The 24,074-nt window shown below is 42.0% G+C and overlaps 1 protein-coding gene across 5 annotated transcripts in view; it reads right to left on the bottom strand.

Annotated features, from left to right (window-relative positions):
* Positions 1-1,761: 1,761 nt before the first annotated feature.
* Positions 1,762-24,074, bottom strand: part of flt3 (fms related receptor tyrosine kinase 3) — a 122,075-nt gene continuing 99,762 nt past the window's right edge. For 2 of the 5 annotated variants that reach the window (XM_068033551.1, XM_068033552.1), the window contains 9 exons: positions 20,169-20,279; positions 19,915-20,068; positions 16,519-16,655; positions 13,689-13,810; positions 13,479-13,601; positions 8,380-8,491; positions 8,188-8,287; positions 6,157-6,262; positions 1,762-4,956 (listed from right to left, as the gene is read on the bottom strand). In XM_068033551.1, coding sequence (XP_067889652.1) covers positions 4,810-4,956; positions 6,157-6,262; positions 8,188-8,287; positions 8,380-8,491; positions 13,479-13,601; positions 13,689-13,810; positions 16,519-16,655; positions 19,915-20,068; positions 20,169-20,279 — 1,112 coding nt within the window. In that variant the 3' untranslated portion in view covers positions 1,762-4,809. The other 3 variants (XM_068033554.1, XM_068033553.1, XM_068033555.1) reach the window with 3 other exon arrangements.

Genomic DNA, 24,074 nt, shown 5'->3' with positions numbered 1-24,074 from the left:
CTAAGGATAAAGGACGGGTGGAACAAGGCTACCAGGAAAGATAACTGAAATGAACAGTGCAGCTGGGAATCAAGATACAATACTGGAAAGGAGAGCATTAAAGTAAATGGTGAGGAAGATGGTAGTCAGGGTTTAGGTCAATCATAAAGAGACACACAATTTGAACCTGATAGTCTTTTGCTCTTTGTAAAAGTGCATATTTTTAATGTAAGGGAGTCAGATGTATAAATTTGTATCCATCCATGTAGCACTGCCATGTTGCTCAGCAATATACTTTTTAATCCCGACTGCAGAGGGGCACCCGACCTGCAACAACTTCCCATTTCCATTTTTTAAAGTCCTTCAGAATTTATAAATTAGTGACCAGCTTGGGAAAATATTGATCTGTAAAGGTGGTTCAAATAATCAAAACTTATTTTTAGTTAGACCATTTCATATTCAACCCAAAATGTTTTCTTTGTGTCTGCCTTGACGACACTTATTTCTGTGCCACACTGTCACCCTATAACTGAGCATGCTTAATGAGCACTGGTGATACATGCTACAGACATGACTGGAATGGCTGAGTGCTTCCTGACAACAGTGAAGTCATCATCAGCCCAGTAATATAAATACAATCTTAACCAATACAAAAATATAAAAGCATAAATCCAAAAATTAAGAATATTGATAAATATAGCGATATATGTTGCAGCAATGCATTATTTGTAACAAAGCATGTATTAGGCACACTTCTGAGAAATACTATATGCTGGAGTAGATGCACTGATACAATGCTCATTTGAAGATATAAATAGCTTTTTCCCAATCTGGTAGTTGTTGGAAGAGCAGCATGGTGATGATGTGCATTGATGCCATTAGAATGGCAGATAGCTATTTCACCCACTTGATTCCTCACACAGTGCATTTCTGGTAGTAGCTGTGTCATTAGAGAAAGGTGTTGACGGAAAACTAGGTATTCCCATACAAGGCAAATGGGAAAATAGGAGGAAAACTAGTCTGAGCGCTCTACCTCCCCAATAGCAGAGGCCTGATTACCTGCCTGCCCTTTTAGCTCGAGGATGGTAAATAGTGTCGAAAGAGATTAAAAAGGTAAAATAAAGTTTTAAATTACATTGTGAGAAAGTAGTCGTGAAACTTAATTGATCAACATGTTTTATGTTGATTATCAAAGGTTTGAAATATTTGCATTGTGCCTTTCCCAACATTGCAGTATAATCTCAGAAAGCTTGCAAAATGAGCAGCATTCTTTTCCAGGATCACACATTAAAGAGAATTGCATTAAAACAGCTCTAAATGTAATCACTTGAATGAACCTGTTGTCCCCACAGCTCACTGTTCTTGGCTGAATTTTGTTTGCTACAAATAGACTGGAGATGAATACTTCAGAATGACTGCTTGTATACATGTCAACTAAACTGCAAGTTATAGAAACATAGGAACGGGAATAGGTCATTTAGCCCCCTGTTCCACCATGTAATAGATCATGGTTGATCTGCGACTTAACTCCATATACCAGCCTTTGCCCCATATCCCTGAATATCTTTGGTTAACAAAAATGTATCGATCACAGATTTAAAATTAACAATTGATCTAGCATCAATTCCCATTTGTGGAAGAGAGTTCCAAACATCTACCACCCTTTGTGTGAAGAAGTGTTTCCTAATTTCACTCCTGAAAGTCTGGCTCTAATTTTTATGTCCCTAGTCCTTGCCCCTCCACCCGCACCTCCCCCTCCCCCCCCCCACCCCCTCACCTCCCCACCAGCGGAAATAATTTCTCTCTGTTTACCTTATCTGTTTTCCTTAATAGCTTGAAAACTTCAATCAAATCATCGCTCAGCCTTCTAAATTCCAGGGAACACAACCCCAGTTTGTGTAATTTTTCCTCATAATTTAACCCTCGGAGTCCAGGTATATGCTGCACTCCTTCCAAGGTCAATATAATCCTTCCTAAGGTGTGGTGCCCAGAACTGCTCACAGTATTCCAGGTGTGGTCTAACCAGGGCTTTCTGTAGCTGAAGTAATGACTTTTCCCTCCTGTATTCTAGTCCTCTGGATATAAAGGTTACCATGCAATTAGCCTTTTTTGATTATTTTCTGTACCGATACATGACATTTTAATGATCTACATATCTGGATCCTGAAGGCTCTTTGGACGGCCACTGTTTCTAGCTTTTCTCAATTTAGAAAGTAGCTTGCTCCATTCTTTTTAGGTCCAAAATGGATGACCTCACATTTGCCTACATTGCAAAACATTTACCACAGTTTTGCCCAATTACTTCATCTATTTATATCTCAGTGCAGTTTTATGCTTCCATCTACACTGCTTATAAACCCGCTTATCTTTGAATCATCAGCACATTTGGATACCTGGCTTTCATCCCATTATCTATCCCATTAATAAATACGATGAATAGTTAAGGCCCCAACACAGATCCATGAGGGGCACCACTGGTCACATCCTGCCAATTAGAGTACCTGCCCATTATCTCTACTCTCTGTTTCCTCAGTCATTCAGCCAATTTCCTAACCAGGTCAATAATTTGCCTCCAATTCCATGAGCTTCAACTTTAGCTTAACAGTCTTTCATGAGGGACTTCATCAAATGCCTTCTGGAAGTCCATATAAATAATATCCATAGACATTTCCCTAGCCACTACTTTAGACACCTCTTCAAAAAATTCCATCAGCTTGTCAAAGCAGTTTGGCTGCTAAAAGGCCACATTTCTGGCTGATTTCAAAATAAAATCCTACAGTATGCCACAGGTTAACTGTTGGAGACCCAAGGATCTGATGTGATGGTGGAGCTCCAAGCCATACCAATTTCTGGAATAACAGGACATAGATTCCTGTGTTTCATTCACAAAATGATAGATTTCTGGTCTCAGTCATGTAGATAAAAGAAAATGCCAAGCAAGTGCCAGCCCTTTTCATATATGGAGAGGGGAAATTTGATGAGTGAGTCTCCCTGGACCACATTTATATACATCCTAGTGGTTGACTCAGATGAATCATAGAACCATAGAATGGTTGCAGCACAGAAAGAAGCCATTTAGCCCATCGCATCCATGCTGGCTGACATTGCGAGCAACTGAGATTTGTCACTTACCCACCCTCTAAGGACTTGTGTGTGGAAGGGAGAAGACACTTCATCAAATTGGGCAGATATAAGAACCTATAGGACAGCTAGACTTGATATTCCATATTAGACATATTTTAGCATTTATAAAATATATAGTCTTGATGGTAAAGTGAGAAATGTTTAGCTTAGGTTTGCTGACAATAAATATGGCTATGAAATATATCATAAGACAGTTTACCTAATCCATTCCACAGAATATGCACAATATTCTCAATTATGCATTTCATCCAATCAATTTAATCATTGAAGAAAGATAATGAAAAATTGTTCCATGCTCCGGAGTAGTGTTCTCATTCTCATGTTCAAATCTCTCCACAGTCTTGCCCTTTCCTATATCTATAACCTTCTTCAGTCCTAAAACCTTTTGAGAATTCTGCATTCCTCCAATTCTGCCTTCTTGTGCATTTCCTGCTTCCTTTGCCCCATTATTGGTGGCTGTGTCTAAACTCTGGAATTTCTTTTCTAAACTTCTCTGCCTATCCATCTATCTCTCCTCTTTCAAAACGCTTCTTAAAATCTACCTATTTGACCAAACTTTTGATCACCTATCCTAATATCTCTTTCTTTGACTTGGTGTAAATTTTTGTCAGATTATGCTCTCTTGAAGCCCCTTGGGACTTTTTTTACTACACTAAAGGTGCTATATAAATGCAAGTTGTTGCAGTAGTAAGTCAAGCAAAAACCCTTAAAACCATCTAATCTTAAATCCTACATTATATATCTTAAGACCACCAATGACATTTCCTTGTACTGTGCATATTTTTGTAATGATATTTCATATTCCATTATATTTCACACAGTATTTGATGATTTCTATCTGTATCTATCCTTATATCCCTTCATCCCATCTAACCAGATATTTATCCAGTTCTTCTTTTTCAAGTGTTACCTGCTTTAGATGGGACCTATTTCACTTTTGTTTTATTCATTCACGGGAAGTGGGAATTGCTGGCAAAACCAGCATTTATTGCCCATCCCCGATTCACTTAAGAAGGTGGCAGTGAGCCACCTTCTTGACAAGAGTGGGTGTTAGGCCATTTCAGAGGGCAGTTAAGAGTCAACCACGTTGCTGTGGGTTTGGAGTCATATATAGACCAGACCAGGTAAGGATGGCAGATTTCCTTTCCTGAAGGACATTAGTGAACCAGATGGTTTTTAATGTTGATCTGGTAGTCACAGAGCCATTATTCTAAGTATACTGGGGGTGGGGAATTCCTTCTAATCTCAATTGTTGCTTGAGACTTGTTAATTTTATCCACTACCCTCTAGCTCAATACTCACAGTACAAATTAGATATGCTGTTGGCTTCGACATCATCCATGTTAAAAAGGAGGCTCGTTATTTCTCCCATTTTTATTATAATTTCCATCACCTTTGAGCTGTTAACCTTCATGGCTTAATTGCAAATGGCTGAATTTCTGTACAATTTTAAAATCTACCATTTTTCGATACTCACTATAACACAAAGGGGAAAATGTAAATTTGTGTTACCCAGTCTTCCAGAAATGACTGAACAACAACACAAGAAAAATCAAGCTATTTCAATAATTGCAACCTTTTTTATGTTAGCAGCTTAGACAGTCATTGATTAGCTTAGTGGTGAAAAGAAAACATTCAGGGTCCAGTGAAACCACCTATGTCTTGATGGTCAATGCACCAGAAAAATTACATTTGGACATCTTCATTCTTTGGAATACTTTTCTTCAGTGATGATGTGGCACTTGCAGAATGGATGCTGGTGCGCTCCTGAGAACTGATAGGGAGGTTTTTATAGTTTGAATTGTATTTGCACACCTTTAAGTTATGATAAAGCTGAATAAAAACAAAATAAAACAATAAATTAGTGGAAAAATATAGTTTTAATGGATATGTCATGTGTAAGAATTAATCTCATCGTAAGGATTTTTGTAAAACTACAAGATAATAATATTTCGCAACTTATAAATATTACAAAAACTGGCCCTCTTGTAAAAGTAAAAAACAGAACAAATAATAACAGGGTGAAATATGAGCCGAGAAGTGCCAGCCAAGGCCCAGTTGGTAGCGCTTTCACCTCTGAGACAGAAATTTGCACGTTCAAGTCCCACTCCAGAGACTTGAGCACAAAAATCTAGGCTGACACTCCAGTGCAGTACTGAGGGAGTGCTGCACAGCTGGAGCTGCCATCTTTCAGATGCGACATTAAACTGAGGTCTCGTCTGCTCTCACAAGTAAACACAAAAGATTCCATGGCATTATTTCAAAGAGTTATCCCTGGTGCCGTGCTAATATTTACCCCTCAATCAATATACAAACAGCAGATTATCTGGTCATTTTCACATTGCTGTTTGTGGGAGTTTGGTGTGTGCAAATTGGCTGCCGCAGAAACCACCAGTTCAAACTGAATTAATTAAATGGATCATAATAAATACATCTGGCAGAGAATTGTGATAATTTAATAAAAGCAGGTTCTTAGATCTGGACCTAATAATGTCAGTTTTGCACCTGAATCAAAAGGTTGTGTGTTCAAGTGCCACTGGCGAGCAGACTTGAGGGGCTGAATGGCCTACTCCTGCACCTAAAACTTATGTTCTTATGCAGGGCTTGAGCACATATTCTAGACTGACACTTCAGTCAAATATTGAGAGAGTGCTACATTGTTGGAGGTTCCCTCTTTCTTCCTCTGCTGATGGACATAAAAGATCCCATGGCAATATTTGAAAAAAAGCAGGGGTGTTCTCCTGATGTCCTGATGAATATTTACCCTCGACCAACATCACTAAAACAGATTAACTGGTGATTTATTTTCTTTATGTGAGAGCTTGTTGTGCACAAATTGGTTACCATGTTTGTTTATATAACAACAACAACTATACTCAAAAAGAACATCTATTGGTTGTGGAGTGCTTTCGGATGTCTCCAAGAATATAAAAAGTGCTATTAAAATACATTCTTTCATTTGGAGACAAAAAGCCTTCATTTAAGTACTGTAATTATGCTAACAGCTGTTCCCGTAAGACTATATTCACTTACAGCTACTTCAGCATCTACAAGCTGCTTTTCAAAAATAGAAACCAGGTTTGAAAAAGTGAGTCTTTTTCCTGGATCAAGGGCCCAGCAGGATTGTATCACACTGTATCTATGAAAATATGGAAACAGATGTTAGGAAGTAGGAACAGTGATACATTGCAAAGAAATAACAGAACTGCAATGAAAGCTTTTAACAATATATCCAGAATTCAAGATGTTTGTTTCAAAAACTATTGCGCATTGCTGCCCATGAGTGACATCAATGGATACTGAATTAATGGTCCCGGTAAAATGTAAAGTGTTACCAGCAGACATTACAATACAATATTTATTCTTTTATTACTCTCATTTGAAAATAATTTTTTACACTTTGTAGATTGCTCCTGCAGTATACACCAGACCCTGACCAAAAAGATGGGCAGGCAGTCTAGTTGTAGGCTTCTGCCACTGCAGCTGTTGATCAGACACTAGAGTCACCTGGACAGTTCAACCTCCAAAATGTCCTCTTGTAAGGAAGAACCTTGTTTCCATTTTGCACCAACCCATGAGATTGACAACGTGCCATATTCAGAATCAGGGAATGAATTCTTGTCCTCCTACCAGTTTGTGGAACACTTATAGTGGGCCTGTTAACATAGGAACATAGGAGCAGGAGTAGGCCATTCAGCCCATCGAGCCTGCTCCGCCATTCAATATGATCATGGCTGATCATCCACATCAATGCCTTTTGCCCACACTATTCTCATATCCCTTTATGTCATTGGTATTTAGAAATCTGACAATCTCTACTTTAAACATACTCAATGACTGAGCTTCCACAGCCCTCTGGGGTAGAGAATTTCAAAGATTCACAACTGTCTGAGTAAAGAAATTTCTCCTCATCTCTGTCCTAAGTGGCTTCCCCCTGATTTTGAAATTGTGTCCCCTGGTTCTAGACTCCCCAACCAGGGGGAACATCTTACCTGCATCTACCCTGTCTAGCCCCTTAAGTATTTTGTAGGTTTCAATGAAATCATCTCTCATTTATTTATTTCGAGATACAGCACTGAAACAAGCCCTTCGGCCCACCGAGTCTGTGCCGACCATCAACCACCCATTTACACTAATCCTACATTAATCCCATTACCCTCTTACATCCCAACCTTCCCTCAATTCCCCTACCACCTCCCTATACTCGGGGCAATTTATAATGGCCAATTTACCTATCAACCTGCAAGTCGAAACTCGAGAGAATACAGGCCTGGCTTGCCCAATCTCTCTTCATAGGACAGTCCTGCCATCCCAGGAACAAGTCTGGTGAACCTTCGTTGCACTCCCTCTATGGCAATAATATCCTTCCTAAGGTAAGAGGACCAAAACTACACACAGTATTCCAGGTGCAGTGTAACCAAGGCTCTATACAATTGAAGCAAGACTTCACTACTCCTGTACTCAAATCCTCTTACGATAATGGATAACATATCATTAGCCTTCTTAATTGCTTGCTGCACCTGCATGTTAGCTTTCAGCGACTTATTGACAAGGACATCCAGGTCCGTTTGTATATTTACACTTTCTAATTTCTTAACATTTAAGACATACTCTGCACAGATATTCCTCCTACCAAAGTGAATAACTTCCCATTTTTCCACATTATATTCCATCTGCCACGTTCTTGCCCACTCACTAAGTCTGTCCAAATCCCCTTGAAGCTGCTTTGCATCTTCCTCACAACACACATTCCCACCTAGTTTTGTGTCAACTGTGAACTTGGAAATATTACATTTGGACATTAAATATTATATATTTACATTATATTACACATTAAGTATTAAAACCTTTTTCTTATTTTCTTCAGAAGGAAACTCCAAAAGCAGGTGTATTAGCAGTGTATATCAACAGAATAAACTGGCTCAAGGGTTCAGTTTCAGCTTTCTTTTCTTCCCCTTTGTCATGGTATCAAAAACAAGTTGCTCACAAATTTTATTTTATGTGTCAGATTAAATATACCAGAGTTTTAAATTCTTATGTAAAATTGAAGATAGAAAAACTTACATCTCTTCAGTAGCATAAAATGGCTGGTCCATTTTAAATCCACTCTGAATGAGCTTGTAGAAGTTTGCATCTACTTGAATTCCAGGATATGGATTGACACCTGAACAGATATTGAAAATGTGACATTAGGCAATGCAACCAAGTAGAATTCATGGGATAATATTTGGATTGTCATGAAAAATTAATCATTACCAAGTGAGAATATTTCCCATAATAAGATTCCATATGACCAGACATCACTACGAGTTGTGTAACTGCCTTCAAACAAGCTTTCAGGTGCCATCCACTTGACAGGCAGTCGTGCCTAAATGTTATGAGGAAAAAAAAGTTAATAATTAAAATGTATTAACTTATATTATAGGCTACCCTAAATTACTTCTTCTCAGTATAATGAGAGATGCAGTGTGGCAGCAAATGGGACACACACCAAAATCAATGTTTTCTTTCATGAGACACTTCTTTGCACAGCCTCTGCTGCCTTCAATGTTTCATGGAGCAAAAAGGGATTCGACTTTTCACTACAAAGCTAGGTGTTTCCACACAAATATTCTGAATTCAGTTTCTGCAGTTGTTGGACTACCCTTTCTTTTCAATACACAGGAACTTCAAGAGACTTGTGAAGTGTGAAAGACCAAAAGAGTGTGGAGTTTAGCCTCAGTGGTTGTGATCAGAAAATATGTATTGACATTTTTACTTATGTATTTTACTGTATTTGGAGTTTATATATATTTCAGATGTTTTCAATTTAGCTGTTCAATTTAGGAGCTGTTATTAATTTAAACTGAACTGATATGTGAGAATCATGGATTCGCAGTGTATCCAAGGTTGCTTTAAGTGTCAGAAAGTCAAGTCTCTGAGGCACAGGATCTTTGTGCCAAAACAGCAAGTATAGAGAGGACAACAAAGATGAACCCTGGACTGAAAATACTCAGCTATGAAATGGCTCAGTACTTCCTGGAGAGATGGAGACTTAGAGGAGATCTGATTCAGGAATTCAGGACTATTAAAAGCATGGCGGTCATGAAAAAAGATAGTGTGTTTGATGTGTTGAGGTCTGCTAGAGGCCAGCCATACAAACTGTGGAAGGGGAAACTGAGGTCGGATGTTCCAGAGAATGCTGGAACTGTGGAGCTGAATTCCAGAAGAGTAAGTGAAAACATATTCCTTGCAGTCTTTTAAAAAGGTGTTAGATGGATTTCTGTAAAACAAGGCCATCACATCATCTGGATAACAAGAGTAAGATATTTCTGGATAATATTTGTGGGTCTGAGGCCTCCTGAGGCTTCCCTGGTTGACCTGGAATCAGAGAGAAATGTTTGTCGGAGACATCCCATTTTAGGCGTCTTTTTTTTGTCTCTCCCTGGAGGTGGGATTAATGCTGCATGGCGTGAAATCTTCTAGTAGATAGGAGTGAGCATGTATGGGTCTCATGATGGTCTTTTCTCATACTGGATACATGAACAAATATATGTATAAATACTAACCGATCTCTCACTACTGCTCTGTAATTAGCTGTCAGGAGATCTGTGGGAGTAGCCAAGGAATGAAAGGGCTGCAATTTTTTTCCTGTGAGGGAAAAAAATTACCTCGTTTAAATGTTCCTTCATATGTCCGGCAAAAATCTGGAAATCCCCTTATGAAAAACTGTTGATGCATGTTTGTGTCATGTGTATTGGTAAACCAATGTACTACACCACTAATCTATGCTGAAAGTAATAGGTAAACAGAATAGGAACTGCTCACTATTTCTCTCAGTGCTGCATGCATCAAACTGGATACTGCAGGGCATGTGTCCTGCTTTCCCGAACATTATTTATGAGTTTCATAACCCAGAGATTCCTAGACTTTCTGGAAGTGCAGGATGTTTTTCTTGTTTGCCATTGTACCATTCCTACTGACAAAATTGCATACCATGATAAATATGTACAGTATCGGAACACTGCATTGATGCATTTCTTATTCTGCCATAAATGAGAGTATAATACTTTAAAAATGGAGACTGGATTATGTCCAATTATATTCTTCCCTCTGACCCCCACCCCCCCACCTGCTTTTAAATGAAAAGTACACTAGATTTTCACTTCCCATGTGTACGGTAGGTCAACTAGTATATTAAAATTCTTAAGGCTTTCTATTTTTCACTCCATTACCAGTTGTCATGGTTTAGTTATGTGTTTGCGACATTTAGTAAGCTTGCACCTAAAATGCACTATCTTAACTTAGACTCTAAGATAATGCTTACTTTGAACATTCTCAGTAATTTCACTGTAATGCCTGTTATTCAGTCCTCCCACCACGTGTGACACTATCGCAGGCTGCCCAAGTCCATGTGCCATTTTGTTTTCTCACCAGCTTTTTCAGGAAAACTGAGTTAACATTTTTAATTTAATAACATTTCTTTCAGGTTTTATTTCTAAGCCATTTAATTTATTAACTTTTTTGCTGCTTTGTCTCTCAGTCATTTAGGGGCTGCTTCCCTCATACTCTCTGCCGTACTGGGTCAGCCACTAATCTGAGACACTTTTGGCTTCCTGTTGGTTTGGTTCCATACAACTCGTTTTACTTGTCTTAGTTTTAGCCTCCTGAACTTTGCTTCTTTTTCCCATACTCACTTCTGCCCACTGGCTGCCCCAGCCCCACTTTTGGGCCATGTTCATTGGCATCATAAAATGTTAAAAAAGAATTCTGCCACATGCTGCCCCAGCCCCACTTTGAGGCCCTACTCCTTCACTTGTATCAAGCACTGAATTTTTTTAGAGACATGCTGGGACCAGATAGAAGGAAACCTTGGGGAAGAAAGACATAAGAAGAGAGATCAAAGATAGAGAGACTTAGTGGGAGAAGATCAGGGGAGAGATATGTTGAGAAGAAATTTTCAAAGAGAAAGAGAGAGAGAAAGATGAAAAAGAGAGATCAGAAGACTGGGATTTCAAAGGATGTAGAAAGATAGGAGAGCAATATACAGAGGGAGAGGTGGGGAAAGAAAAAGTAACATATGGGTGTAAAACAATATGTGAGAGATAAATGAGTGAAAGACATCACAGGGACACGGGGCAGAGGGAAGTTTAGACAAAGGATGAGAACAAGGCAAAGAAAGGCATACATTAGAGAGAACAATATCAAAGCTATGTTGGACAGTGAGGAACATAGAAAGAACTTGCATTTATTTGGTGCTTTTCACATATTCAGGATGTCCCAAAGCAGCTCAGAGCCAATGAAGCACTTTTGAAGTGCAGTCACTGTTATAATGTAAGGAAACACAGTGTCCAGTTAGAACACAGCCAGGTTCCACAAACATTAATGAGATAACTTGGTAAATGAGATGTGTTAGCTGAGGGAGGGACATTGAATCCTGTGATAAATACTCTGCTATAATAAAAACAAGAAACGCTGGAAATACTCAGCAGGTCTGGCAGCAACTGTGGAGAGAGAAGCAGAGTTAACCTTTCAGGTCGGTGACCCTTCTTCAGCTTCTACTGCTTTTATATAAATACTCTGCTGTTTTGCCATGACATATTATTTGTGCATCGAAATAAATGGGCAAGAATACATTTAAAGATAATGGTAGATCAGGAGTGAGACAAAACATTAAAAACATTATGGAGGCACCTACATGGATAAGAGAGAGAGATCAATGCAAAGAAAGAAAGAGGGGAATAGGGAACAACAATATCAGAAAAAATAAGATGATCAAGCTGACAAACCAAGAGGAAACCCAGAGATTGGTGCAGAGGCTGATAGATCAGCCAGATGGAAAGAAAGAGAGTAACAAAGGGAGAGACAGAGAGCAGGATTTTGCCTGCGGGCTTCTGAACCCTGCCATTAGACTCAAATGGGGGTCAGAAGCCGGCACTGAGCGGAAAAATGTTACTCAATGTGGTCTTCCCCAGTGCAGCCAATTAATGGCCAGAGAGTGGGCACGACGCACAATTAAGGATGGTAGGTGGACTCTCAAATCTGAAGGGCCAAACAGAGACTTTTCAGCCAGAAAGCAGCAGCAGGATGCCATTGCAGGTAACTGAGGGAGAGGAGCTGAAAGACCTACTCCTGCTCCTATTTCCTATGTTCCTCAAATTGGAAGCACCCTCTCCAACTTTTTCAAACTTTAAATAAAATTGGCCTTTGCAGCCAAGCCACCACAGTTGGTAGTGGAGGGATGTGATGCCCTCCACAGGGCGCCCTCCGGCTGCTGCTGCACCCAGGCAGGCAGGGAGGGCCTCTAAGCTTGCATGGAGCACTGGCCCCCTGGCCTGCCACCAGAAGGCCACCTTCAGGTAGCTAAACTGTCCCCTGCCACCTCTGGGAGCCTGGAGTCCGACTGGAAAATCCCAGTCGGCTTCTGACAACAGGTCTTAATAGGCCTTTAATTAGGTTGCGGGCAGGTAGCGCTGCTGCCATCCCCTGGACAATGGCCCGGGGGCGCGATGAAGCTGGGGAATCAGGCTGCAGGTCTGTGGAGCGAAACCCCATGCCTGCCCACCTCCGCTCCTGCCCCCAGCAGGAAAGGGCTAAAAATCCAGCCCAGACACAGACACGTCAGAGAGACTGAATGTGGGAGAAATGCAAAGGCCACATAGTAGAAAACTCACTCTAGGCAACATCACACATCTACAAGTAATAAAATAAATTGTGTTCAGCACAACCATAGGATAATCCCTCAGTTTGGATGGCATGAAGAGCAACCTATTCAGCTCCTTGAGAACTTGAGGGAACTGATGAAGGGTCACATCAGCATCATTAAACTACATTTCCTTTTCACAATACTGATGGACCTGCCATGCATTTCCAGCAAGTTCTGCTTTTATTTCAGATTACCACCATTTGCGCAATTTTTTTTATAGTTCATTAAAAACATTTATTTGCCCTGATATATCCATTAATCTTACCATGAGTAGCTGAGCAAGTCAGAAAGCTCAAAAGGTTCAAACTTCAACCCATGCTGAGTTAGTTGATCTTAGCAGACACAGTGACAGTAGCAGTGATTACTATTGGGTTAGGGATTGGAAAGTTAGGATTCCTGCTCCTGATTGCTATCCAGCAACCGCGAAGAGAGAGAGTGTGGATAATTTTAACTTTTGCTGATTGTTTAAAATGGGCAATAGGGTCACCTGTTAAACACTCTCCCAAATTTCTTTTACAGTGTCAAAAAATGGAAAGGAGAGTTGCAAGGGGTGTATAATGGATAGCCGATCTGCTACTGTCTAGTTTACACTGTCCTCAAATGTTAAATTACTCCCAGTATGTGTGGGTATCAGCTTGGGAGAGGACAAAAAACATTTGCATGGACTTACGTTGCCTCTGACGACGTAGTTAGAATCTTGCATGATGTCCCTGGCTAATCCAAAATCACATATTTTTGCTACTTTTCCATGTGTCACCAATACATTTCTAGCTGCTAGATCTCTGTGAATACACTAACAAAGATCAATGATCAATTTACTTTGGTAATGCAGTGCTACAGCTTTGAATACTTGATTCAGAGGCTTTTTAAGTAAGCTTACACTTCGTGAAGTGAGGAATTCCATCCCTTTGGCAACTTGATATGAAAAGCTGAGAAGGTCCTCAAATGTAAGAACATGTAAGTCTTCATCATCATATCTCCTGGTATTCTGATAGTTAACTTCTAAATAAAGAAAGGTCCAAAAATGGATTGATTGTGTGATTATAAATAACTGGCATTCATGGAATCTTTTATATGCTCCTCTGTAGATAATAACCTGCACTTTATATTTTTGGAATCTTTATATCATATCTGTTCATTGCATTGGAGAACAGATCAATTTGGGCATTACTCAGTATTAGATTATTGGCTTTTTCCCATGCATTTGGACTGGAGTTAGATGATTGAGTTTGTAAATTTATTTTTACAAAATCGAGACCTACAAAATAAATATCAACCTTTTGATGTTTTTCCAATGCTGGTGTAAAACTTCCTCAGATTAGATTATATTCTCTGATGATTTGTTTAAAGATTGAATCGAGAATAATTCCATGTAAAGCTGGAATCTCTTTGGATTGTTTCACAATGGAATTTATTATACCAGATGAATATACTCAGAAGGCCATTTTTGTTATTTTAAGGCAATAAAAATAATGAGTGGAAATTACCTTCTCAATAACAGCTGCTTTGATATTTAATAGCATTTCCATGTTGTCAATTTAGCCTTCAGCGTGTAAGAGTTTAGTATAATTTAAAGTCAATCTTTGTTAAGTACAGTACATATGAATATAAATTATTTCTGGAGGTAAATAAAGTATATTCCACTTGTGACTCTATAACAAGTTCTTCATTACTCATGAAGTAACCTGCATATGTCACTGTTTTACACCAAATAGTCTTTAGGTATCGTTCTCTGCACCACTTTAAGGAGCTTGCTTCACATATCAGTACATCCTCCAAAAGCTCTTTTCAAGTACCACTTCTCCACTGGTCACAATGTATATTTTTTAAATGTTTACCCATTTACCAATGTAGTAAATCATATACTCTACTCTTTATCCCAGAATAAAATACACCAATGAGTTTTCTTTAATAAACAACAAATTATCAGTTTATTATAAAACAAAATTTAACCAGGAATGAAGCAAAGCATTAACACACAGATTGAAATATGAAAGTTCCCCTTTTTAAATGCCCCTCACATACACACTGAAAAAATACAGAAATTCTCTCTGCAGAGGTCGGTTACAAAAAAAAAGACAAAAAGAATACTTTGGCCAAATACTTGCTAATTCTTGAAGAAAAAAGAGAAGATATGGAAAGACGTCAGTTGTCCCTTTTGGTCTGGCATCCCAAATACGGGTAGACAACTGTTACTGGGATCTTTCTGGAGCAGTTCTTTTCAGGCGACGTTGAGGATCAGTTTGGCATACTTTTCAGGAGAAATGCAGCATCAGTTTCTCTATTTTTTACACTTGATTCTCAGGAAGTTCTCAAAGAGATGGAGGAGGGTGCTGATGGTGGCTGCTTTCTTGGCTGGTTTTCTCCAACTGTCTTCAAAACAGTTCACACCACAACACACTGTCCAAAGTGAAACAAACAATCATGGCCTAGATTTTATAAACCTGCTGCCATAATCGGTGGAGAGCTTCCAAAATGGCGGTCTGTCCATGTGGACCACTCGTCACGGAGCCGCCATGATATTCAGCGCAACGCCTCATTTAAATGGCCGGGGTGGACTGTTCCCCCCCACCCCCGCCATCGATGACGTGGAGGGGATGGGCAGGCGCCGATGTGATATTTATAGGGCTTTGAGCCCCACATTAAAATTATAAATTTTAAAGAGATAGGCATTTTAAATTTATTTTTAAAAATTAAATAAATATTTCTAGCTCCTCTCCCATCCACCCCCCACTAACCATACAATTCATTCCTTGCCCTCTCACCCTTCAAAGTTCATAAACTTTTAACTTCAACCCCTTCCCACCATCCCCTTCACCAATCAGATTAGTTTGACCCTGAACTACCCAGCCCCCGCACTGAAATACTTACCTGCTCCCCCCTCCCCACCAGTATCCCACATTGGATCTGCAAATGGAGATCCGTAGGCGCGCGAGTGCCGGCCACTGGCACCAATATCGGAGCGGGACGGACGGCGGGAGCGGGTAAGTAATTAATTTGTTAATTTGCATTTTTTAAATATGTAAATTCTGCTCCCGTTGCCAAGAGGCAGGAGGGCTGCCAAAGGGCCTTGCCACCACTGGCAATATCGGGCCAGGTTTTCCCAGTATTGAGGCCCATGGCGGGCCTCTCCCAGAGACATTTTCAGCATCCCCCCGCCCCCGATGTTGGGAGGGGGCTGTAAAATCCAGCCTAATATTTCAAGAGTCAAACCTCCCAACCCCTATAAATCTTGGCCTGTCACTTCTCTGTAAACATCTTCCCCAGGTCACCAAGGTTTCTGTTGTTTATTGCTTAAAGCACATGACTTCCAGCAAGGCTGTTTTTAAACAACATCTCAGTGTCATTTCAATGAACTGTCAACAACAAAGCAAAGTCCAGCTTCTATGAAATCTTCAGCCTTCCAATGAATCCATCTTCACAATTTAAATATAAGACCTCAAAAACATACACTTAATAAAAAATATAGAAGCACTTTTGTAACAACATTGAGCAATAGTGGTTGCTCCCTCCTGAACTGCATCAGATGCCATATGAAGCAATTGTATTTGCAGCATAAAGAGCACTAACCTTGACGATGTTTTTTTTTCTTGTACTCAAATAAACAACAGATCAGAAACTATAGAGTGGCCAATCACATATGCTCTACTTCTCAGTATTTATACTTACTGTAACAATGAACCTTTGTTTCTTGCACACAAACTTCTTACCTGCATTTAATGGGCATGTTAGTTCACCCTCGCAGAATAGTAAATCACAATCACTCCCTTGTGACAACATACCAGTTTCAGGCTTTTTATTCATTGGTACATAAGACTTATTTTGCAGAACATTTCTAGCTTTGTAGCTGTTCAAAATATAGAATGAAGATACTAATATTATTGGTACACTTCACACATAAAAGCTTTTCCATACAAAGTAAATATTTACATATTTTATATCAGATAACAAAATAACCATTTATTATTGCTTGTAAGTAATTCACAATTGAGCAGTAAATCTGAATATAAGGATGGTCTTGTACGAAACTCATTTAAAAGTTCTCATGCTCATCAGCTGGTTAAGGCAATAAGTAGCTGAGTTGCACAGATAGCAACTGTGACGCTATAATTGGCCTCAGTGCCTCAAGACCGAGAGGAGAAAATAAGCCAGGGTTCCCATTCCTGATCGCTATCCAGAATACCTTGTTGGAAGTGCATATGGGTAGACATTGAGGGAGAAAATGATCAGTTGACTGTGATACCTCTGTGGTGTAATTGCCCACTGACAATCGGAGGGAATTTTATGCTTTCCCCTGCATCAGATTTGGAGGTGGGGAGAGCATATAATCGGGTGGGATGGTGGACTCCACCCAAACTAAGCCTGGAGCGGGAAGGTTTGTGAATGTCCTTCCTGCCCCGCCACCAATTGAGGCCCTTAAGTGGGCAATTAATGCCCAATTAAGGGCTTCATCCGCCGCTGGAATTAGCCTGTTGCCACATGGGGTGCACGCTAGCAAACCCATGCAAGTTGCTTGCCTACTTTCGTGCCTGAACGAGGCATCCAGAAACGGGGGGAGGGCCCGCTGAAAGCCTCTTCCCTGCCCTTGATGCCGACCCTCCTACACCCCCTCCCCTGAAACCTCTCCCATTGTGACGTACCTGTGGCCCGGTTCCAGGGCCTCGGGTGAGTCCAGTACTGGCAGCAGCCACCATCTCTGCGATGGCGCTACTCAGTTAAAGAGCTGCCAGCCTCTTATTGGCCGACAGCTGTCAGCAGGCAGGACCTCCGCCGCCCGGGTCCTTGATCCCGAGGAAGTCCCACTGCTGTCGGCTTAAGTGCCTAATTGGCACTTGATCCGGCAGGTCTTCCCCAGAGGAGTGATGTGGGGCTCTTGTCGGTGGTTGAGACCCCCTTCATCAAGATAAAACCCCAGCCTCACAGTGTCGGCTCATGTGTGAATAATTGACAATTGCTAAGGTACAGCATGGAGACTGGTATAGTGGAATGGAGTGAATGCCACGCGGAGAGAAAGGGGGAGGGGAGAAAATTGGTGGCAAAGGACAGATAGGAGCAGACCCATAACACTGGGTTTCGGTCCTTTTTTACTTATCATGCATTTCCCAGGGTAAAAGGCAATGCAGAAACATCATGATGCCTCCCATAACATTTTCCAGGGATTCCATCCAATGGATGCCTGGCCTGATGACCACCAAAAATACTAGCTGGTAGAGACTGCTGGAAAACAGCAGAAAACATGCCAAAACATTTCTCGGCATTTGCGCTGCTATAGGCCTTCACAACCTGCAGCAGCACACAACTGTCCTCTCCCGAATTACTGTGAACCTCAGTTCATAAGTGGTAGTCCTGCTGTTGTGCACTCAATATTATTTAAAAGTGCCAACCCAAAACTATGGGTGGGTTCAACCAAGTTCAAGTCAGGTCTGTGCAAAATGGGCACTGTCCAATTTATACTGGGGCACGGTGGATCAGAAAATCAGCCACTGTATGTCCAGAATGAGGGCACGTTTGGGAAAAAAAAATCTCGTTGGCATGATTATGCGATTTGTTTGTGTTAACAAGGATCAAATCATTCTTTCAGTTCCACTAATTATAGAAGGATGCTTTGTATATGTTTTTCATGGCTACTATTATTCCTTTTCACTATAATTGCAAAATATTTTTCAAGAACTTTGTGAATAGTGACTGAATGATTTTCAATAAATAGAAACTACATTTACTGATAACTGAAAGAAAGCTTTAATTCATGCAATGTATATCATGCCCTGAGGATATATCAAAGTGCTTCAGTCAATGAATTGCTTTGAACAGCGTGCTGCAGTCAAATGCAGCAGCCTATTTGCACACAGCAAGATCCCACAAATAAAGATTATCTGTCTTGGTAATATAAGCTGAGGGATAATTGTAAGTACTATGCTGTATTGCAATGGTAACATAGGCCGGAATTTTACACTGGGCGGACGGGAGCCGGACTCCGACGTAAATGTCGGTGCCGAAGCCGCTTCTGCCCAGCCTGGCAATCCGTCCCGTATATTATGGATCCCCAGGCTTTAATTGGCCCGAGGCGGGACATCCACCCACTTGAGGGAGGAGGTCCCGCCTCAGTGAGCTGCCGGCCAATCAGTGGGCCGGCAGCTCTTAGTCTCAGCAGTGCCACTGGGAGAGGTGGTCACTGCTGGGACTGCAGCCCAGCCGACCGAGGAGGACACCAAGGAGCCGGGACTGAAGGTAAGTTTGGGCTGCCTCACCAGGGGAATCGGTCGTACCCTGGTGAGGCTAGGGTGGTCGTTTGGGGGGAGGGGGGTATCTTGGATCTCGGGGTTGGGTTGGGAGGCGGGGGCGGCCCTCAATCGGGCACCCTGTGCCCGATTGCCAGGCCCCCCCCCGGGGTGCGGAAAGGCCAGCAGCTATAGCTTGGCGGCCTTTCACGTCCCCGGCACACCCACTTGCCAAGGGTAAAATACCCGTGGAGGTGGACGAGGGCCTTTAAGTGGCCGTTAAGTGGCCACTTAAGGGTCTTAATTGGCCCTAGGCGGGTGGGCCGCTTCTCACCCCCCACTCCCGGGCCGGACCTCCGTAAATTTGGTTGGAGGCGAAATCGGGGCGGTTAGGCCTCCCGGAGCCTGCTGCTCAATTTTACACCGCCCCCATGCCACCATCCGACCTGCTGGGGCGGCGTAAAATTCCGGCCATAGGTCCTTTTACGTTCATCTGAATGCTCAGAAAGGGTCTTGGTTTAACATCTACATCCAAAAGACAGCATCACTGACAATGCAGCACACTCTCAGCCCGAAATGTCATGCTAGTGCTGAAATTAAAATTGAACCTAAACCTTCCAACTCAGGCAAGTGTTAACACTGAGCCATGCTAACACTTAAAGGATATTAGTGAATAGGAATCCAAGGTGACTTTGAACCAATTTAATTATATCTAATTTATATATATCAGTGAGTCTGATGGCATTTGTCACTGAATTTGAAAATAAAACATTTTTAAAACTACTCTACATGCTTACATTTGTTGATAAGAAACATGATTGAAATGATAAAAGACACTGGAAAATAGCAATATTGACCAGTAGTAAATTTGGTAAAAATATATTTTACCTGAATTGTTGATCATTGTAAAGATTGTGATAGAAGCTAAAGTTGTTGTGTGCAAAGACATCTGTTAATGTCTTATGAAATTTCTCCCGGTTATTTCTTAAGTAATTAAGAAGATCTCCATAGCAACAATATTCAAAGATTAAGTATACTGGACCTATAAATAGCACATAATTAAAACATTGAGTACACAAATGTAAATAGCATGATTTAGATATGAAGATACATAAACAAAGGTTTAAGGAATAATTTCTTACCAGAAAGAGTACAAGCTCCTAAAAGGTTCACAATGTTTTCATGGTGCCCCATGTGAATCATCATTTTCAGTTCAGACATTAAAGCATCTTTTTCAGAAGGTTCATGTTTTTCTTTTAAGTGAATAATAAAATATATTGATGAGTCCTTGCTGCTTTAATTGAAATTATTATTCAAAGCACTGTTTGATATTGTTAACTTGCTGACTATTAACTTATTGGTGCAACCAGTTTAAGTTTTAATATTCATTCTTGTGATATGGGCATTGTTGGCAAGGCCAGCATTTATTGCCCAGCCCTAGAGAAAGCGATGGTAATTGAGTAGTTTGCTGGACCACTTCAGAGGGCAGTTAAGAGTCACCACAGTGGTGTGGTATTGAAGTCGCATATAGACCAGACCAGGTAAGGATGGCAGTTTTCCTTCACCAAAGGACATTAATGCACCTGTTGGGTTTTTAGAACAATTCAACAGCTTCCTGGTTACCTTTAGTTATTTAACTTTATATTTGCAGCTTCTTGAAACTGACTTCAAACTGCAATGGTGGGATTTGAACTTGATAATGTAAATCAGAATTTTAACTCACATCCAGATTTTTTTCAAAACTGTATGCTTTTACAAATTTACTAAATAGACATAATGGGCTGGAATTTAAGAACCCACCGCTGAGCTCAAAAAATGGCGGCCTGCACATGGCGGCTCATTTAAATAGCCGGGGAGGCCCCCCCCCCCCCCCACCCCCCAATCTTGTGGATGGGCTGGGCTGTCCGTCCCCGGCAATGGTGTCAGCTGCCCATGCGCAGGCGTTGGTGCCATTTTTAAAGGGCAGCCAGCCCTGCCGGTACACCCCCAAAAATTTATTAAACAAATTTCTAACGCCCCTTTCCCACTCCCCCCATAACAATTACGTTAACTATTTGCCCTTTACCCCCTAAAACTTTTTTCCCACAAAATATACTTTATTCATAAAAATCTGTAAAAAAAATACATTACAACACAGTTCAAAACAGCACCAAGTTGACATTCCAAAAAGTGCAAAGGAAATCAGTTTTCTTCAATACAGGAATGAGTTGCCTCACAACCCTTCCATTCCATTTTACATTCCATGTACATTTTACAGCAAACCCATATTTTCTGGATACAACCCGAAGGGTTTCCTAAGGGTCCAGCCCCTCAGTTCACTATGGCAGGAGGACCTTACACAGTGGTCTTCCCCCATTGAGCCTTTGCAGTGGCTGCCTCAAGCTTTCATGCGTCCCTCAGCACATAGTCCTGGACCTTGGAATGTGCCAGTTTGCAACACCTGGTTGTGGACAACACTTTGCGCTGGAAGATCAGCAAGTTTCGGGCAGACCAAAGAGCATCTTTCACCGAATTGATGGTCCTCCAGCAGCAGTTGATGTTTATCTCAGTGTGCGTCCCTGGGAACAGCCCGTAGAGCACCGACTCCTGTGTTACAGAGCTGCTCGGGATGCACCTCAACAAAAACCACTGCATCTCTTTCCACACCTGCTTTGCAAAGGCACATTCCAGAAGGAGGTGGGCAACTGTCTCTTCCCCATCACAGCCACCTCGAGGGCAGCGTGCGGAGGGCTTGAGGCTCCAGGCGTGCAGGAAGGATCTGACAGGGATGGCTCTCCTCACCACCAGCTAAGCTATAGCTTGGTGCTTGTATGAAAATTCTGGTGATGAGGCATTCTGCCAAATGAATTTGGCAGTCTGCCGGGAAGCATCCGACAGGATCCACCATCTCCTTTTCCCGTAGGGCCTTGAGGACATTCCGTGCAGACCACTGCCTGATGGATTGGTGGTCAAAGGTGTTTTTCCACAGAAACTTTTCCACGAATGATAGGTGGTACGGCACGGTCCAACTGGATGGCGCGTTACGCTGTAATGTGACCAGACCCATCCTTCACAACACCGGGGACAGATAGAACCTCAGCACAAAGTAACACTTGGTGTTTTCGTACTGGGGATCTACGCACAGCTTGATGCAGCCGCACACAATGGTGGTCCTCAGGATGAGGGCGACATTGGGTACATTTTTCCCGCCCTTATCCAAAGGTTTGAACATCGTGTCCCTCCGGACCCGGTCCATTTTGGATCTCCAGATGAAGCGGAAAATGGCTTGGGTGACCGCCACGGCGCAGGAGTGGGGTATGGGCCAGACCTGCGCCACGTACAGTAATAACGTGAGCACTTCGCACCTGATGACCAGGTTTTTACCCACAATGGAGAGAGATCGCTGCACCCGCATGCTCAATTTATGGCGTACCCTGGCTACTCACGCCTTCCAGGTTTTGGTGCCTGCCCCGGCCTTTACGAACCATTTCCCCAGCACCTACAGGTAATCTGACCTGACGGTGAAGGGGACAAAGGATCAGTTGGCCCAGTTCCCAAAGAACATGGCCTCACTCTTGCTGTGGTTTACTTTGGCTCCCGAGGCCAGTCCGAACTGGTCGCAGATGCTCATCAGTCTGCAAACGGACAGCGGATCCGAGCAGAAGACGGCGACGTCATCCATGTACAAGGAGGCTTTGACCTGAGTGCCTCCGCTGCCTGGGATTTCCACCCCTCTTATGCCCGCATCTTTCCTAATGGACTCAGCAAAAGGTTTCATACAGCAAACAAACAGGACAGGGGAGAGAGGACAGCCCTGTCTGACTCCAGGTTGGATCGGCAAATTTCTGATTCCCACCCATTGATTGAGACTGTGTTACTGATGTTTGTGTAGAGCAGTTGGATCCAATTGCAGATTCCCTCCCCAAACCCCATTTTGGAAAGCACATCCATCATATAGGTGTGCGATATCCTGTCAAAAGCCTTCTCCTGGTCCAAGCTGATCCGGTGAGTGTCCATCCCCCTGTCCCATACATAGGTAATCGTATCCCTGAGTAGTGCGAGACTATCAGAGATCTTCCTGCCGGGTACAGTACAGCTCTAGTCAGGGTGAATCACCAACTCCAGAGCAGACTTGACCCGATTGGCGATGACTTTGGACAGAATCTTGTAGTCAACATTAAGCAGTGAGATGGGCTGCCAATTTCTGATTTCTGCCCTCTCCCCCTTCCACTTTTCGAACACTTACCTTTTAAATCTGACCTTCCCCCCGCCTCAGACTGCACAAAGTTTAAGGTTCACACCTTCCCACCATCCCCTACACCCATTACGTATATTTGACCCTGTTCCCCCCGCACCCACCGGCACCGAAAATCTTAACTCCTCTCCCCTCCCCACCAGTGTCATGCTGGCTTTCCCCGAACAGGGAATTGAAGGCGTGGGAGTGCCGGCTGCCACTCCAAAGATTGCAGCAGGCCTGGAAAACTGAAGGTAAGTTCATTTAAATTTATGCATGTCATTACTTAAAATATTGGAATCCAGGACCTGTTGCCCATGGGCGGGGTGCCGCCATGGAGCATCGCCGCTACCGGGATGATCGGGCCAGGGCCCCCCAGTGTCGTCCTCCAAGGCAGACCGCTGCTGGCCCAATCTTTTGGCACCACCCCACCCCCCCCGCCCCCAACCATGGAGCCCTACGTCAAGCGCTTGGTAAAATGCCACCCAATATATCATATTACTAGTTATTCTTCAAATTAAACAAGTAAAGAGGCATCACATTGTGTATATTTAAATCTTACTAAAGCATTAAAGAGAAAACGAATAAGTGACACTTGAACCACAGTTTCTTGGTGCCTCTGATTTTACCCTCATAAATATCTGAATGGCTCAGTGGTGTTTGCCTTTTCCAGCTTTGTATCCAACTTGCCTCCAGTTTGGATACAATAGTCTGGAAAATGCATTGCGTAGTACCTTTCTTTTAGCACTGCACAGACACCAGGCGCTAAAATAATGGACTGGAAGCAAGTGCAGTTCCGTTCGGAAGTGCAATGCCCAACATAGTGGGTAAGGGC

The sequence above is a fragment of the Heterodontus francisci genome, chromosome 6, assembly GCF_036365525.1.
Source record: "Heterodontus francisci isolate sHetFra1 chromosome 6, sHetFra1.hap1, whole genome shotgun sequence".
In the NCBI taxonomy this organism is placed as follows: Eukaryota; Metazoa; Chordata; class Chondrichthyes; order Heterodontiformes; family Heterodontidae; genus Heterodontus; species Heterodontus francisci.
The sequence above is the reverse complement of the archived record's forward strand: the minus strand, read 5'-3'. Positions and strand labels throughout refer to the sequence as shown.